The 19,304-nt window shown below is 36.2% G+C and overlaps 1 protein-coding gene across 2 annotated transcripts in view; it reads right to left on the bottom strand.

Moving 5' to 3' along the window:
• Positions 1-19,304, bottom strand: part of REV3L (REV3 like, DNA directed polymerase zeta catalytic subunit) — a 184,078-nt gene that overhangs the window by 39,670 nt on the left and 125,104 nt on the right. For both annotated transcript variants that reach the window (XM_080664192.1, XM_080664193.1), the window contains exons 14-18: positions 16,048-16,961; positions 14,160-14,239; positions 12,737-12,862; positions 7,585-7,777; positions 5,725-5,836 (exon numbers count right to left, since the gene is read on the bottom strand). In XM_080664192.1, the coding sequence (XP_080520318.1) occupies positions 5,725-5,836; positions 7,585-7,777; positions 12,737-12,862; positions 14,160-14,239; positions 16,048-16,961 (1,425 nt within the window). The remainder of the gene's footprint in view (positions 1-5,724; positions 5,837-7,584; positions 7,778-12,736; positions 12,863-14,159; positions 14,240-16,047; positions 16,962-19,304) is intronic.

The raw sequence follows: 19,304 nt of genomic DNA, 5'->3' as shown, positions 1-19,304 counted from the left end.
AAGATTGAAATATTAAAGGAGTGAGATTAATGTGGGAAAGATAAGCATCAGAAACTAGGAGAAAATTTGCTCATTGTGTTGAGTTGCACTGGTAAACTGAACTGACAATCTGCATCTAACTCAGAAGGAGCCTCATGTGGCTCCTCTTATGACTTTCATGGTGACCAACATGGAAGAACGTGGGGGGAAGAGAGGAACTGATTACAGTCATAAATTGAGAACAAAAACTATAGTAACTCTTATCAAATTAGAAGCTCCAAATTACTCTGATTATTGTATTGCTTATAAAAGCCCCCAAACAGGTGAAAGATGACAAAAATTTGTAAGGTTGTGTTTTACATTACTGCTTATAAAGTCACTCTGAATTGTGGAATGTGCAGTGTGTCCAGATTATATCACTTAACACCTGGAGTATCGGCCAATGCCTGCAGTATAAAATTACACTAATTTACTGGTGGAAGTTAATATGGCTACTCTGCAAGTCAGTGGTATAATAGTGGATCATGAGCAGATCAGCAGGTATATTTTAAACTGTTTTGCTAATATTTTATACTTCCATAGCTTCTTTCTTTTTTAAAAAAAATGTTTATTGATTTTAGAGAGAGAGGATGAGAAAGGGATATAGAGAAATATCAATGGCAGAGAAACATTGATTGGCTGCCTCCTGCATGCCCTCTAACTGGGGATCCAGCCTGCAACCTGAGCATGTGCCCTGACCGAGGGTCAAAGTGGTAATCTCCTGGTTCATGGGTTGATGCTCAACCACTGAACCATACCAGCCAGGCCATAGCTTCTTTCTTAAAATGGGTATTGAATGGCTTTAGTTCTTACTTATAAGAATGTCACAAAAATGTCTCATTTTTAATCCTGGATGATTTAAGTAGCTGATATAAAAAAACCAGGTTCAGACTTCTGCAATGGCATTCTTTTTATTTTTTCTACTAGAGGCCCGGTGCATAAAATTTGTGCACAGGGGTGTGTGTCCCTCAGCCCAGCCTGCACCCTCTCCAATCTCAGACCCCTTGAGGGATGTCTGACTGCCTGCTACGTGGATCGGGCCTAAACGGGCAGTCTGACATCCCTCTCACAATCCATGACTGCTGGCTCTCAACTCCTTGCCTGCCTGCCTTCCTGATTGCCCCTAACAGCTTCTGCCTGCCAGCCTGATCACCCCCTAACCACTCCCCTGCCAGCCTGATTGATGCCTAACTGCTCCCCTGCCAGCCTGTTTGCCCCTAACTACCCTCGCCTGCAGGCCTGGTCACCCCTAACTGCCCTCCCCTGCAGGCCTGGTCACCCCTAACTACCCTCCCCTGCAGGCCTGGTCATCCCTAACAACCCTCCCTTGCAGGCCTGGTCCCTCCCAACTGCCCTTCCCTGCAGGCCCGGTCACCCCCAACTTCCCTCCTCTTCTGGCCTGGTCATCCCTAACTGCCCTCCCCTGCAGGCTTGATCGCCCACAACGGCCCTCCCTTGCAGGCCTGGTCCCTCCCAACTGCCCTCCCCTGCTGGCCATCTTGTGGCAGCCATCTTGTGTCCACATGGGGGCAGGATCTTTGACCACATGGGGGCAGCCATCTTGTGTGTTGGACTGTCAATTTGTATATTACTCTTTCATTAGATAGGATAGAGGCCTGGTGCACGGTGGGGGCCAGCTGGTTTGCCCTGAAGGGTGTCCCGGATCAGGGTGGGGGTTACCTTGGGGCGTGAGGTGGCCTGGGAGAGGGGCCTGTGGTGGTTTGCAGGCCGGCCACACCCCCTGGTGACCCAAGCGGAGGCCCTGGTATCTGGGATTTATTTATCTTCTATAATTGAAACTTTGTAGCCTTGAGCGGAGCCAAGCCTCCTGCTCGCTCTGTGGCCGCAGCCATTTTTGTTGGGATTTATTTATCTTCTATAACTGAAACTTTGTAGCCTTAAGCAGAGGCCAAGGCAGGCCAGGGCTGCAGAAACTTGGCTTCCTCCATCGCCAGGGGCAACTCAAGCCTCCTGCTCTCTCCAGCTCTGTGGCTGCCGCCATTTTTGTTGGGATTTATTTACCTTCTATAATTGAAACTTTGTAGCCTTAAGCGGAAGCCAAGGCAGGCCAAGGCAAGCGGAAAGCTTGGCTTCCTCCATTGCTTGGGAAATCCAAGCCTCCTGCTCTCTCCGTGGCTGCAGCCATCTTGGCTGGGTTAATTTGCATAATTGCTCCTGACTGGCTGGTGGGTGTAGCGGAGGTATGGTCAATTTGCATATTACTTTTTTTTTTTTTTTTTTTTTAAGATAGGATTCCTTAAAGGCCCTATCAAAATACATTGTATAATGTAAATTTTAATATCTGGTGATCTCCTTGTGATCCACTGTTACACCACAGACTTAGCCCTCAACTTGTCAGGAGACAAAGATAAAGGAAGCAAGGCAATATGCAACAATGAGGCAAATTCTCAGTCTCAGAAATCAAAGGCTTAAAAAGGTAGATTAATTCTTAAAAAGAAAATTCAGAAAGATCAGAGGGCACTTAAGAAAAGGAAATTTCTCAACACCTGTCTGCTCTTTAGTCTTTTAACATAACATCTAATATACATTTGTCATTGATATCAACCTCTCAGAGCAGTCAAAGATGAACTATCTGTAAGACAAGTGCATCTCCCGGTAAAACTACATAATGTTTAAACTTAAGAAATTGGGGTAGAAGTGTCAAGTGACTCTAAGGATTGTCAGGGATAGATTTGAAGGATTCCTATACACACACAAAAGAACTACTGCAGTCAACTGGAGAGGGGGAGGGCAAGGAGGAAGGGGAGAAGGAGAAACATCAATCAGTTGCCTTCCTTCTAACCCCAAACCCAGGTAAGATGCCCTAACTGGGAACTGAACTGGCAACCTTTCAGTGCATGAGACACTCCAAACAACTAAGCCACTGTGGCCAGGCCTGCTAATGTTTTGAAAAATTATTTTTCTCAATTAAAAAGTTGTCTATTTTATAAACTGCCACTGCTCAGAGGTAATGGCTGAAAAAAAACCCCAAAAAGTTACCCTATGCTTCTCTTAATGAATTTATTAAATAGATTTTGTTCTTTTAGAAGAATTATGTAGTTGTTTCTATATTTTTCAGCTCTATTAAGTATATTTATTTTTTGACCTAGAGGCTGTTTAGTCTTGAGACTCTTAAAGCTGATATAACATTTGTTACAAGTTCAAAATTCCAAGGTTTCCATATTTTTTCTGTGGAAATGTTTGGTGACAATAACAAAATCTTGGTAATTTGTTCTTTAATTTTTTGTTTTATTTTGTCTATCAGGTTTTCTGAAAGTTATAGAAAAAACAAGGTTAGGTAGCTGGGATTAGTGGTGAAGAAAATAAATGTGGAGAAAATGAAAGCAACAGAAACACGAAAATGATTTTATTTGCTTAGGCAAAAAAAAAAAAAAAAAAGAAAAAGAAAAGCAAGCTATTTCACAACTAATATTTTAAATAACCCACCAACATCTGCACAGATGAGAGCGGAGGGGGCTGTAACTAGGGCAGTGGCAATCGGCATGGAGGAGAAGGAATGATTTTGAGAAATACCTGAGGTTAAGTGGATAAGATATATTGTATGGATGTAGGGAAAAGAAAAAAGGGAGGGATCAAAGCTTATATTTAAATTAGGGAGTCTGGGAAAATGGAAAAATTATTAACAGTTCAAGGAAATATAGAAAGAGACAAATGGTTGTGACAAGAAGATAATGGATTTAGTTTTACTTGCTTAATATTGCTTTATACTACTACTTTTTGTGTTTGCCACCTGAGGAGTAAATATTAAGAATGGAAAAATAAAGTTAATAAAACTCTGAGTATGCATCTATATTTTATTCAATTTTATATCTAGCATCTAGCACTGCATGTTACACACAGAGTTAACATTTAAATACTGATCAGGCTGAGCCTCTTGTGCATTATTTTGGTTAATTGTCCTACCCATTACCCATTTACAGATGAGGACACTAAAGCTTAGAGATACATTAACTTGCCTGAGATAAAAAAAAAATAAAGATCCAAAGCCTATGCTTTTAACAAAGCCTGTTTAGAGTAGGTACTCAATAAAAGGGGTGCAAGAATGAAATAAGCGCCGAAACCGATTTGGCTCAGTGGATAGAGCGTCGGCCTGCGGACTGAAGGGTCCCGGGTTCGATTCCGGTCAAGGGCATGTACCTTGGTTGCGGGCACATCCCCAGTGGGAGGTGTGCAGGAGGCAGCTGATCGATATTTCTCTCTCATCGATGTTTCTAGCTTTCTATCCCTCTCCTTTCCGCTCTGTAAAATATCAATAAAATATATTTAAAAAAAAAAGAAAAAAAAAAAAAGAATGAAATAAGCTTTTAGGGGTTTGTTTGGACTAATATAAAGAACATTACAGAATTGAAATGTTGATATTTAAGCATTTTTTTCTCTTTATAATAATCATATGATCTTTGGAGTAAGAATCAAAAGTTAGTTTTATTTTACTTTATTGCATTTTTTTCTTAATGATAGTAAAACTCATGTTATAGACATTTTAGAAAGTACTGCACTTGCACATGATTGAGAAAGTCTCCATGTTGGCAGGTAATCTTGTTGTGGGGAATATACTAACAAGGAGCAGACAAGTACACGGAGCCCAGAGACATGATTGGATTTGTGCTGGCATACAAAATGGTATTGACAGAAACTCTGTATTTTCCTTTTGCTAAGCTGCTTGAAGAAATAAAAGGATGGACACGAAAGCATCTGACATGTTGATGACAACTTCTGTGAGAAGATAAACAGTAGGACTGACAATGGCAAGACTTAATGGGAATCCATCCAGTCACCAGTGCTATAAATGCTAAAAATACATCATTTTTTTCCTCCCAAATGTAGTGGGTACTAGCATATCATTTTTGATGCTCTGACATTTAATTTAATTTTGTTGAAAACATTTTCTTGTTTTCTAATTTTCAAAATGGTTTATGTTAACCTACTTTGGATACAGTCAGACGTTGAGTGCATAGAATATTAGAATGTAATTTCAGTGTTATAGGCTTTACAGAATTCCACTATAAAGTTCAACTAAATTTTATAAGAGGTCAACTACAGAGAGGATTGAGTATAACAACATGCTCAAGGACAGCTTTTATCCACACATCAGGATTCACAGTGTATTTTCTAGCCTGATTTAGGCATTTAAAAATCTAAAGCTTGCAATGGGCAGAAATATTAAGTTCCTGGAAAAGTGAAACATTTAATAAGAGAGTCCATGGCTACCCAGAATAATACTCTTGAGAAAATGCAAAAGATCCACTTGTTAAACTTATGAACAGATTGCATTCCAAAGCTTTTTAGAAATATTGGTTTGTTTAGAGCTCAGAAAACATTTACTTAGGAAAAAAAAAAAGTTTATTGAAATGGTGGCTGGCCTCCATAGTAGAGCCTATTTAAAGTTTGCTATAGTTCCTCATTATTTCACTAGCATAGAAAAATCATGCTAAAATCTAACTGGGAAAGCTAGAGGCTAATATCTCTTTCACTGACCCCTCAATCTTGAGGATAGAATATTCTTTTCCAATCTCTAAGTTGACGGAGGTGATGGGAAGTGAGGGCAAAATCTTTTCAGGGATAACTTTATTTCAACAGGAAGGAGGAGTTCTCTCCCTTTTTCCGACCTTCATTTATATTAACCAGCAATAGGATGAAAGTATTCTTTGAACAAACACTGGAAAAATAAAAAATACAAAACAGTACCTCTTTATTATATCTGCAATTTCTTGAAAAAGTCCCTTCTCATCAGCAGCATAGGTAACTTCTAGTCTTGTAATTCCAGATCTAATGAGTAACGGGGTCTGATATCTGATATCTAAGAAATAAACAAAAGTACATTATATATAACTGTGTAAGGAATATTGTTCCTTACTTAAAATTTTTTTATTTGTTGATTTGAGAGAGAGATACCTTGATTTGTTGTTCCACTTATTTATGCATTCATTGGTTGATTTTGTATGTGCCCTGACTGGGAATCAAACCCGAAACCTTGGCATAGAGGGAGTGCTCTACCAAACTGAGTTACCCAGCCAGGGCTGATCCTTATTTTTGATTGAAATTATGCTACTGAAATAGTTCAAATTAAGCGAGTGTTTTCCCAAAGTAAATACATAATGAACCCAATTTCTTGAAAAATTTAAGAAAACCTTTAAGAAAATTTAAAAATTCAAATTTCACATTTTCCGCTATTTTTCTGAAAAGTCTTACATTCACAAAATTCCCCAGATAATGTCACCTGAAAAGAAATGTCATTACTTCATTTGTGTCTTTACTCTTCCTACAGGCAAAATTTTGCTTAGTAGAGAATATTTTAATTAGCAGTATTCTGGAAAATCTTTACAATTACCTCTCAGGAGTTGGGGGAAGCCCCAATTTGTAGTGCTTACCTATTTCCATGACATAAAGACTTCCCCCCATGGCTGATTTTAAGCTACCAATGTGACATCAACTAGTTCAAAATAATAAGCCATGAAATATTCATTGGTTTGTGAGCTGTAAAAGCCAGCTCAAGCACACCAATGACTAAACTGCAAGTTCCTATATAATTTTGTTCAGTCCTTTTCAGTTGACTGAATTCACTTATTACCATTTAAAACTATAGAGGGACATTTGGTGTTTTATAGAATGCCTTATATGGTATACTCTATAAAGAACCTCTGAACCAAATGTGTATGTATTTAGGAAGAGATATAAACAAAATTAGATTGTATCTTAAAAGTCTCTGATAATAGTAACTTCTTAAAGCAAATAGAAGCTCTGTATTAGCCACAAAACACCAGCATTGCATATATAAGAAACACTGTCTATCCAACCTAAAGATACATAATCATTTGATTTCAGTATCAACAATTAGTATTTTAGAAAATAGTATTTAGAAGAAATGATATATTCTAATTGGAAATTTTATTAAGATCTTTATATTGTACTATAGGCCCAGTGCATGAATTCATGCACCAGTGGGGTCCCTTGGCCTGGCCTGTGGGATTGGGCCGAAACCGGCTCTCCGACATCCCGAGAGGTCCTGGATTGTGAGAGGGCACAGGCCTGGCCGAGGGACCCCACCAATGCACGATTGGGGCCGGGGAGGGATGCAGGAGGCTGGCCAGCCGGGGAGGGATCGCAGGAGGGCTCCAGGGCATGTCCAATCTGTCTCGCTCAGTCCCAATCGGCCAGACCCCAGCAACAAGCTAACCTACTGGTTGGAGGGTCTGCCCCCTGATGGTCAATGCACGTCATAGTGACTGGTTGACTGGTTGACTGTCTGCCCCCTGGTGGGCAGTGCATGTCATAGCGAGCGGTTGAGCAACCTTTAGCATATCATTAGCATATTACACTTTGATTGGTTGGACAGACAACTGGACACTTAGTATATTAGGCTTTTATTATATAGGATTGCTCCTGACTCCTGACAATTATTGGAGTAAGTATAATAAGTCTAGGACAAAGCTACGCAGAACACTTCTTATTCCCACATCTCAGCAATTTAGAAAGAAGTTCCTTATACTGGCTTGGTTTAGAACTCCAAACAGCGCGTAGGTATAAACTAATAAAAATGAACACTACCTTGACTGGAGACTGTCTTGTCTTTATCAATCACTATTACACCCGTGAGTTCTGTTTTGTCTGTATTTGGTAGTGGAGTATCAGATGATATGCAGTAGAACAGAGCACAGATTGGGTCAAATTCAGGATCTGGTTCTAAGTCTCGTCTAGTTCGAGCATGTAACTCCACACTGATGAGAGTAAGGTTTTGTATCTACAAAAGAAAATTAAAATATGTTTTTAAACACTTTTAAGACATGCTGAAAAAACTATGTTTCACTAAGACTCCAAGGAAATACATATGTAAAATTACAGAAAAAAATGGCCACAAAGGACACAGTCACAGTTTAATATTCTATAGATCAAAGCTAAAAATGTTCACTTCTAAGATTAAATTAAATCAATTCATGTTTTTATTTTAGAAAATTTGCTTATAATTTTTCAATGTCAATACATATTTTCTCAATTTCTGTTTGAATGACTAGTCCAAGTAGTTGTTTATTCAAAAGTTGGTTACCTTTTACTATCTACATAGTTAACTATAGTTTTACCAACAGTTCAAACTAAAAAAAGAGATTTTTAAAATTTGAACTCCTACTTATTCTTTACTACTTGAGGCTACTTAAATTTAGACTTTTGTATGTACTAGGCAGATTGTTATAGTTTTTCATGAAAAGAAAAAATCATAAGAATAGTATGGTATCAACTACACAACAGCCAGATTTTTGCCCATGCACATTTTCTCTGACATGTAATGCAAGAATGTCGAATCTCAGAGGGAAGGCAATGGAGGGTGGGTGGGAAGAGATCAACCAAAGAACTTGTATGCATATATGCATAACCCATGGACACAGACAATAGGGTGGTGAGGCCTGGGGTAGGGGATGAGGACAGGTGCGAGCTAGAAGAGGTCAATGGATGAAAAAAGGGGACATATGTAATACTTTCAACAATAAAGATTTAAGAAAATATTTTAAATGTAATATTTTTCTTTTAAAACTTATTTTCCTATGCCAATAAAAACTTTCCTTAACTGCAATCCTTAGCTCTCTTTCTAAAATCAAGACACAGCAAATAAAAACTCTGGGTAAGAAAAACAAATTATGATTATAGCTGAAATTATAGCCATAATTACACCAGCAAAATACATATATGTGGCAATGGGAAATAGTAGACTACAGTCCAATATTGGCAATTATTCAAATCTTATCTATATATATAAAAGCCTAAGTGACCATCACAACTGAACGGACGACCGAACAGGCTGCATGGGGCGACTAGGCCGACAGGGGGGGTCAGTAAGGGGCGACCAAACGACCGAACAGCAGGCTGCATGGGGCAACCAGGCCGGCAGGGGGGTTAGTGAGGGGCGACCAAACAACAGAGCAGCAGGCTGCATGGGGTGACCAGGCCCGCAGGGGGTTAGTGAGGGGCAACCAAACAACCAAGCAGCAGACTGCGTGGGGTGACCAGGCTGGCAGGGGGGTCAGTGAGGGGCGACCAAACAACCGAACAGCAGGCTGCATGGGGCGACCAGGCCTGCACAGGGGGTAGTTGGGGGTGACCAGGCCAGCAGCGGGGGGGGCGGGGGTGGGGGGGGGAAGTTAGGCAGTTAGGGGCGATCAGGCAGGCAGGCAGGTGAGCAGTTAGGAGCCAGTGGTCCCAGATTGTGAAAGGGATGTCCGATTGCCGGTTTAGGCATGATGCCCAGGATCGGGCCTAAACCGGCAGTCGGACATCCCCCAAGGGGTCCCGGATTGGAGAGGGTGCAGGATGGGCTGAGGGGACACCCCGCCCCGTGCACGAATTTCGTGCACTGGGCCTCTAGTATATTTAATAAAGGATTTGTATTTTGTATTTATCTTGCATGCTAACTGTTGAAGTAATATAAATGCAAGGCTCTCAATAGTGAAGGTAATAGAATTTGTTAAATCCCTTTGGAGGACAATTAAAAAATACCTATAAAATTAAAAATAAACATATCCTTTGATCCAGCAATTCTACTCCTGAGAATAGATCCTGCAGATATACTCATACATTTAGCCAAATTATATGCACAAAAATGTTCACTAAAGATTGTAATATTTTAGTCTTTGATCAATAGAACCAGTGAGTGTTGTACGCTTATACTGCATGTGTGTAAGAAATGTTAAGCATCGACCTATGAACCAGGAGGTCATGTCTTGATTCTGGGCCCGGATACATCCCGGGTTGTGTGTTGCAGGTTGTGGGCTCCGGGTTGCGGGCTCGATTCCCAGTAGGGGGCATGCAGGAGGCAGCCAATCAATGATTCTCTCTCATCATTGATGTTTCTATCTCTCTCTCCCTCTCCCTTCTTCTCTGAAATAATAACAATCAAAAATATATATTTTTTAAAAAGGTTAAGCATATGCATAGATAATCTCTGCAAAAAGACATAAAAAAACATAGATCTACTTATTGTCTGTAAGAAAGGAGATTGCTAGTCTGAGGTGAAAGGAAAGCTTACTTTTTCACTGTAAATCCTTTTGTACGGGTTGGAATTTTTCCCATGTACATGTAATACTACATGAATTCATTAGTAAATTATTAGTAAATTCATAAGTACTTTTTAAAATATAAAAAACATTAATCATGCATGTATAAGATACTAGGAATAAAACAAATATTTACAAATCCACCACTTTCCTTAAGAAATATGTTACTGTTTCTATTTAAAAAAAAACCAAGATTAGAAAAAAAATCAAACCATTAGGGGGAACTCAGGGAAAGAACTTTTAAGTGTATATTCTTCAGGACTGCTTAATTTTTTTAAAAAAACAATAAGCATGTATTAATTCAGTATATACAAAAATGTAAAATGGGAAAACTCTCCTTAAACCCAAACAAGACACAACGTAAAACCCCAGTTTAATTAGGAAAAAAAACAACATATGGAAAGGTTATGAAGATGACTAAAGAAATTTCAGTTCAAAAGAGTCTAGGAGGTTTACTAATTTATTTACTAAGCCAAATTTCAGATTCAAATGTTTCGATTCCTTGATATAAAGTGCATTATGATCTTAGATGTATTTTTTTTAAACCTATGGAAAGAAGAGACTGAGAGATTTACTTAGTGTAACTAGGAAAGAGATAAATGAGAAGGGGGACAAGGATTACAACCCTTTTCTTCTGCATTGAAAATGTATACGCAGAAGGGAAAGATTAGTCCATGGTAATGCAAAACAGAAGAAAAATGCCATGGGCACAATTTCTAGAAAAAGGAACAGAGCATAGCGCAGAGATTTTTTTTGGTTCATTCCTAATTTGACCAGCAGGTGGCTGTTCAGACCTCCCAAGTGATTTTAACTTTAAGAAGGCTCATGATTCTGAAATGGGGTAATGTGAGTAAAGTAACAGTATAAGAAAAAATGTATGTTTTTCAAATAATAAAAGAGTAATCAAATTTAACAAATCCTTTTGCTAAGATCTATTAAATCTGCTTTAATAAATGCATTTTAACAAAGTATTTTAATTTTCTAATTTTGGGCCTGAACTTGATAAAATATTTATTCCTGAGTTTATTAATTAATTTACCTGAGATTCAGGGGATACTACAGGGCCAGGTATAAAGCAGGAAGTAAAGTTGAATGAAAAAATGTACAAATATATATTTAGGAAGTTAGACTATATTCTAATCTAATTCTAAAAATGTACAATTCTTAGTTCAAATTTAGGGTTAAATGAGGACAGGGTTTAAATTTTTTTTCGAGTTAATGCTTATCCAAGCCTTAGATCAGTTTAAGATAGAATTGACCTTAGAACAAAAAAACAAAAAATAAAAAACTGAATTCTCTGCTCTCAAGGCAAAGATATAAAACTATATAAACCAGCATTATCCATTAAAAATACAATGAAAATCACATATGTAATTTGAAATTTTCTAGTAGTTACATTAGAAAACAGTAAAAATGGGTTAAATTAATGTAGAAATATTTTCATTTAATTCAATGTATCTAAAATATTATCTTTTAAAATATGAAATCAATATAAGCGGTTATGAATGAGTTATTTCACATTCTTTTTTTCTATTATGACTTCAAAATTAGTGTGCATTTATAGCAAATTTCAATGTGGATGCTAATTTTTTTATGAAAATACTTGAACTATATTTAGGTATCATAAAATTTACAGTTGAAAAAGTAGTTTTACATTCCTAAGTTGTTCCAAACATACTTAAAAGTTTTCTAATAAATAAGTCAAGTATCAGTTTTTAAACCTAAATTAGTTAAATTTAAAATTCAGTTCCTAGACATAAGCCAAATGTTAAGTTCTCAATAGCCACAATGCTAGCAGCTACCATACTGATAGCACAGGTATAAACAATAAAAATATACTCTAATTTTCACTTCATTGCCAGTCAAATATGTTTTAAAAAATATTATTTTTATTTATTTCAGAGAGGAAGGGAGAGGGGGAGGGAGAAGGGAGAGCGAGAATGAATCACCGATTAGCTGCCTCCTGCATGCCCCATATGGAGATCAAGCCTGCTACCTGGGCATGTGACCTCACCGGGAATTGAACCTGTGACTCCTGGTTCATAGATTGACACTCAACCACTGAACCATGCTGGCTGGGTAAATATGTGTTCTTGAGTTGTGCTTTCTCTAAGAGATAAATTTATAGTGACTCACACATATTCTCCAGTCCATCCTGTGACTGATGTACATTTTAAAGACAAGCCCTTAGTCTTTGGCATATGGCCTGTGCAGTGAAAGTAACTAGGTTATATAGGAATTATATGAACAAATGAATTGTAGCAAGCACTAATCCACTGAGCCAAACAAATAGAAAACACAAGTAAATGTTTCGAATGTGATATAACATCCTAATATAACAATCCAGAATAGGAGATTTTTCTAGTAGTTAAAAAACTATTTTCTAATTTTAGCTTCTATAAACTGAATTTCAGTTATAAGACTTATGAAAGTTGTGAAACTACATAGCAATCTCAATAACTAATGGTTGCTTTAAGAGTTTCTATTATTTCATATAAATGTATGAATACATAAAAGAGTAAGAATTATAAAAACAGAATGATTAACAGGTATAGAATTCAATGTATTACTTCCTCAATAAAAAATTTCCATACTTGTTCCACAGCATAAAACATAGGCATTAAACAGTGAATGTGTCCTTACTGTTGCAATTTTACCTCATGTAAAGCTTTTGCTTCCTGTAAGTTTTGTATGCTGACTTTGAAACCGTAGGTATTGTTTAAAGATGGTCCATCGATCTGAGAAGTTTCTTTCTTTGGGGTATTTACTGCTGCAAATTGATTCTATTAAAAAAAACAACAACACATAGCCAGAGAAAAAATAAATAAGCAACCATTTTCTTTATTTTGACTACTTATTCCTACTTAAATAATATGCTTTATGTGTTTTGTAATACATGATAAACTAATAATATCTCTTTAAGTTCAAAAAGAAACCATAAGTATTTTATTAACATTCTTTTCATGAGAGTAATTCAAAATACCAGAACTGGATATATGTAGAAATATCTGATATAATCTGAAAGCAAACCATATGTTGTTCTTTGATTTACAAGCCCCAAATATTGAAAATAATAGTCTGGTAGAGACTTGACATTTATACCACATGGACATTTATCTTCACCCTTACTGGAAATATGACAAGCAAGCAAGGTATTTGCAACAAGTTTGGCTAGTTTATACAAGATTTGAAATTTTGGATTTGTATTTTACCCTAACATAACATGTGTCTGAAAGATGAGTTAAAATATAATCTTTATGGGTTTAGAAAGAATATAATCTTTCTTTTTTTCTAAAAATTACGTTTTCTGATTTCCAAATCCATAAACCATTTATGTTCACAATACTTTGGTACTTGTTTTTAAAATAAATAGCCCGTAATTCAACAATTCTGCTTTAAAAAGAAAAGTTTTAAAAAAAGTTTATAATCTCCAAATAGAAACACTAAAACATATCTTATATCATTCATAATAGTTATGAGAACTGGATAATATGGGAGTGATTTCTATCATATATTTCCAAGGATACATATGTACTGTATACTTTTTTCACATAACCATATATTTTAAGTTTTACCATATTTTTAGTATTGGAATAAAGATATTTATGATTTTGCAGAGTTTCAATCATAAATAATGTTTTTCTCTGTTATTTAGTAACATAAACTGAAAAAAATTAATAATGTTATATTTAAGAAAAAAAGTAATAAACCAAGAAAAAGGATATATTTTTGGTGGGATCAAAAATCACTTACTTGAGCTCTGCTGTCATTGGACTGTTCTGATATTGCCAGTAATCAGTTAATGTATTTGTATCCTCATAATCCACATTTTGGCTATCATATTCACTTTCTCTGTAATATTTGTATTTACATATAAGAATCTTTTAGATCCCAACAACAAAAAGAAACTAAAAAAAAAATTAGGCAATTTCTTGTTGTCTCAAAGATGTAAATAAAATGATGCAAAAATATAATAAAATTTTTTAAAAAATTGAGACACAAAGTTATCAATTATCTAACTGAAATCTAAGAATAAGACTGGATCTTCCACTGATCTTTAAATATGTTTAGCATAGTTACCTTTGCTTGTGTTAAGAATATTCTTCTACGAGTGTCAGTATTACTTCCTTTCTTATGACTCAATTTCTGAGTTTTTGGTTCTGTAGAAAGAAATTTCATTATTAAAATTTATATCAAAATTATATGCTCATTTTTTAAAAACTTTTTGTTGTTCTAAATTCTTAAGTAACACTTGTGAATATTATTCTGTAAATTCTCTAGCGAAACCAATTCAATCTTTTTTAAAAATCCAATTCAATCTTCTGATCCCCACCAACATAACTTAAAAAATTCTGTATTTTAAATAAAAACATTTACATTTTAATTACTGTTTTATTCCTTACTCATTATCTTAGGGAATCATTTAATTCATTCATTCACTTATTTGTCCAGGATTTATGATGATGAGGGAAAGATACAGTCTATATCCTCACGGGGTCTAGAGAGAATCAGACATTCACCAAATACATATAGAAAGATAAAATTATAACGGGTAAATACAACAATACAATTGGGAATTTTTATATAGTCAGGAGGTTAGGAAGGCTTTTTTGAGCTGGAACAGAAAGATGGGATAGTATTAAGATGGAGATTTTCCAACTACTGAGCAAAAGACTGAGAAATTGCGAAGGGTAGATAAGAAGGCTAGGGTAGAAAACCAGGTGAGAGATGCTAATAACAGTTTGACCTAAGGTTATAGTGGTAGCAGTATTGATAGAGCGATCTGTGTAATTTAGGAAACTAAAATATTACAGGACTATGTAGTAACAGACTGGAAACCATAGGCTGGGCAGTGAGGGAATTAGGATCAGGTAGGTGTAACAAATAAATCCCATGTTTCCGACTTGTGTAACTCAGTAACAGAGATGGTGGTACTATTCATTGAAATGAGGAAAACAAAGAGGACCAGGTGAATTTCTCTGTGTGGGCATGTGTGTTAGATGTTTGGTAGTGAATGCATGCAGTGAGATCATGAACTGACTTTAAAAAATACTGACCTTGTGGTGCCTTTGAGCATTCAAGTAGAAATGCCAAATAGGCAGTTGGATATAGTGTTCTGAAGCTTAAAAGAAGAGTTCTGAATGAAAATTTAAGCTTGTGCATTATCTGCAATAATACTATGAGCAGGAACTAGATATTCCTGCCCATAGGGAGAGAATATAAAGTAAGTAAAGAGTAAAGAAAACTAAAGGCTAAACCTTAATAAATCCCAGATAATAACTGAGAATGCGAGTTTAACTTCAAAGGAAAGCAAGTAGGAAGAAAAGCCAAGGGGAGAAGAAGCTCCAGGAAGTAAGGAGTGGTCAAATAGGACAATGGCTGCTTAGAGGGCATGTGACAGGAAGACTGAAAAACATCCAATGGCTTTAGCTATATAAAGGTTACTGAGAATCTTTGCAGGAGCCATACTGGTGAAATTATGGGGATAGAATCCAGTTAGAGCAGGTTGAGAAATGAGTACAAGGTAAAGAAATGAAATTGTTACATTTAAGAAATCTTCTAAAAAATTTGGCTTTGAAGGAGAATCTAAGGTTAAAGCAGTTGTCTGGCTTTATTTCTATTTTCAAGTTCAGAGAGAGATTTGGGTATATATTAAAGGGAAAATGGGAATGGGAAAAATGGGCAATGGGAAAAATCAAGTTGAGAAGGTGAGGTTTCTTAGAGGGCTCCTATAGTTCACCCAGAAGTGAGAAGATAGGATGAAGGCATATGTAAAGTAGATTTCACAGCAGAAAGCTAAATAAGTTTCCAAGTGATGTTTTTCTGAGACATGATAAAATAACAATACTCTCATTAGCTGAGCTAAAACTTCATTAAAAAAGCCATATTTTTCATTAACATAGTCTAATATTGTTTTCATTTTAATATTTGAAGAACAGCTATTAAAATCTGTTATTTAGAAACTTACCTGTTGATAAAGGGCTAAGGCCCGTTGCTTCAGGAAGCCTTTCCAGAAGTTTTCTCTGTATGATTGGCGTACTATGAAGGCAAAGTGAATCACATATCCCAGTTTTTGCCCTAACATTAATCGGAGATATCACAAGAGGATCCTGAGGCTCATTGCAGGGGCTTTTTTGTATACCATCTTTTACTGGCTTTAAGAGGTTCTCCACAGCAAGGGAACATAGTTCCTCCACTGCTGATAAGGGTCGGTCATCTCCATTCAGTGTTTTTGGATCTGGGGATACTGCTTGTTGCCAAGGTGGAATTACTGGAGAATCAGGGGAGCTAGAACTAGAATAATAGTCATCATCATCATCTTCATCTTTCTCAGGATCATTTGTAGAAACAACTGGTGGCAGCATCTGACTTTCACTTGCAGTTTGACTGTATCCTGTGGTTGGAACTTGTAAAGCAATCTGAAAATTATCAACATCTTCCTTGGTATGTGCTGTAGTGGGGAGTATATGTGGAGTTGTATCCATTTTTGGAGGCACTGCAGGTTTGTCATCTGGGTTAACTGAAGAGCTGAAGTTCTCAGCAGATTTTACAACTCCAGCTGGCTCAGTTTTAGACAGTTTCTTGGAACGTTCATATTCTTCTTTGGCTTGAAGCCATACTTGAACCAGTTGTCGACTTGGGGCACATTTACAAGGCATAATTACAATTTTTTTATCTTCCACCATTTTATGGCTATTACTTGACCCTTTATTGACAAATGCTTGGCCATTACGAAAGGGTGACCCTGGTCTTGGGTTTTGAGTCATTGCCGAGAATGCTGTTTTCCACAGACGAAGTCCTTCCAATGAAAAGTCTCCCTCAAACTCAGCTAGATCATTTGGAAGTCGAGTTTCTACCATGAGAAGCCGTCCGCCGATCTCCCTATAAACAACATATTTTAGAACAACTATTTTGTCTCAAAGAACAATTACCAAAATATTTAGCTTCCTATCCTACAGATTTTTAAAGTTCCTTTTGGAGTCTTAAAAATGCCCATCTCACCCTGGCTGGTGTGGCTCATTTGGTTGAGCAATGTACAGTGTACCAATTCCATTCCCAGTCAGGGCACATATTCAGGTTGTGGGTTCAATTCCCAGTCAGGGTAGGTGAAAGATGCAGCTAATTTTCTTTCTTTCTCTCTCTCTCTCCCCCTTCCTCTCTATCTCAAATCAATTAAAAAATATTTTTTAAAATGCCCATCTTTCTTCCCTTTCCATACTCCCCTACATACACATATTTTGTGCAGTCTCAATATGCTTTCCTCACAGGTATATGGACCACTAAATTGATTTCCTTGGGAAAAATCATCATTAATATCAGAAAAAGAAAGCATTTTGTTGTTGTTGTTGTATGTGCCCACGAAGTCTTCTTTTCTCCAAGGAGATGGCACAAACTCATCAGATTCCTTTCCTCTTACTCATTTTAAATAATTTCCCATTGTTACCACATATAAATAAAAACGATGGAAGAATTTGTCATCAGAGACTATATCCCTGGATTTTATCTATAGCCTCTTTCTACATTCTCTATTATGTATAGTAGTTTAGCAAAGCCAGTAAGTTCAAACAAATGTTTGTGCCCACCTGCCCTCTCAAATTTCCTCAAACTTAAAAAAAAAATCACTCATAATTGAGGTAAATTACCATAATTCTTCCTCCTCTTTCTTTACATGGCAAGGTTTAACATTAACAAAAACCTTAGGAGTTGGTAGAGCCCACAGTATGCATAACTTAAATGCTACTAATGTATATGTATGTAGGGAACCACTAATTAAAAGGTAGCTTAGTTTAGTTTTCAATAGTTATAAACTAAACCTCTCCCTTTCTTTAACATATCCATTTGCACTATTTCTGCCTTCTGCAGCAACATAAAAGAAGTCTATTTTGTGAGTTAGGTTTTTCATGAGTAAGAAGACAGTTTTTAGTTTTTTCAATTACTTCTCTTCAGGCATGGTTTCCCAAATGTCCTGGTCATTCTCTGGACAAAACTCAGTGAACTAGAGTCTCTTTATTTTCTGACTTGGAGTTGAAGGAGAAGCATCAGGGTTACCACAGTTCCTTTCCCCCTTTAAATGGAAAATTTTGGCCCTTACTAGTTAATTCAAGGTACAACCATTCAGCTAGTCTGTGAATTTTCTTAATGAGTCCATAGTTATGAACAGTTTTCGCAACGATACACTATTTAACCAGAATCTAGCACCATCCCTTACTCAATTCCCAGCTATATGAAAAATTAAAAGAATTATTGCTATTGAAGGAAATGAGTATGTATGCCATGAGGCCATACCCAATGCAGTATTTTGATACAGAAATCATTATAAAACCAAAATTTAAAATGATGAAGTATGGTAAATTCAGCTTTCTTGAATAGTCAGCAGCATGGAAACTGCTATAACACGTCAAAATATATATCAAGAGCCTTAAATTTTATAGTAATCCTACTTTTAGGGCTACGAGAAAAAACTCCAAAATATAAGAAATGCTTTATGAAGCAGGTATTAATCACATAATTATCTAATGTGGCAAAATAAAGAACAACATCTCAGTACAATAATATACATGAAAGAATATTATGCAGCCATTAAAATGATAAACTCATAAATTTAGAAAATGTTTATGATAATTTTAATGTTAATGTATAATGTTAAATGAGTAAATCTGGATATAAAATGGGACTACAGTAAGATCACATTTCATAAAAGAATAAAATTAAAATTGTATACATTTTAAAAAATCTAAGACAACCCATTAAAATATTAGTAGTGATTGTTACAGGTATATAATGGTGTAATTTTTGTCTTGTTTTATACTTCCTAAATTTTCTACAATAAATACATAGATTTTAAAAAAATTGGTAAGAGATCAACCGAAGGACTTGTACGCATGCATATAAGCATAACAATGGATACAAGACACTGGGGGAGGGGGCAGGTAAAGGCCTGTACTGGGGCTAGGGGAGGCCGGGGGGAGGTCAATGGGGAAAAAAAAGGAGTCATATGTACTACTATTTGTAATACTTCAAACAATTAAAAAAAATAAAATGCAAAAGCAAAAAAAAATTGTTTTTCAAAAATAATGACTGTCTTCCTTCTATTTCAGCTGCATAACAAATGTCAAAGTGAGATAACAACTATATAGCGATACAGAGTTAATGACTAGCACATGTATGTTAACTAATAATTAAAAAGATGTATAAGGCTGAGGTAGAAAAAACACTTCAATTAAA

This window comes from Plecotus auritus (assembly GCF_963455305.1).
Source record: "Plecotus auritus genome assembly, chromosome: 4".
Classification (NCBI taxonomy): Eukaryota; Metazoa; Chordata; class Mammalia; order Chiroptera; family Vespertilionidae; genus Plecotus; species Plecotus auritus.
The sequence above is the reverse complement of the archived record's forward strand: the minus strand, read 5'-3'. Positions and strand labels throughout refer to the sequence as shown.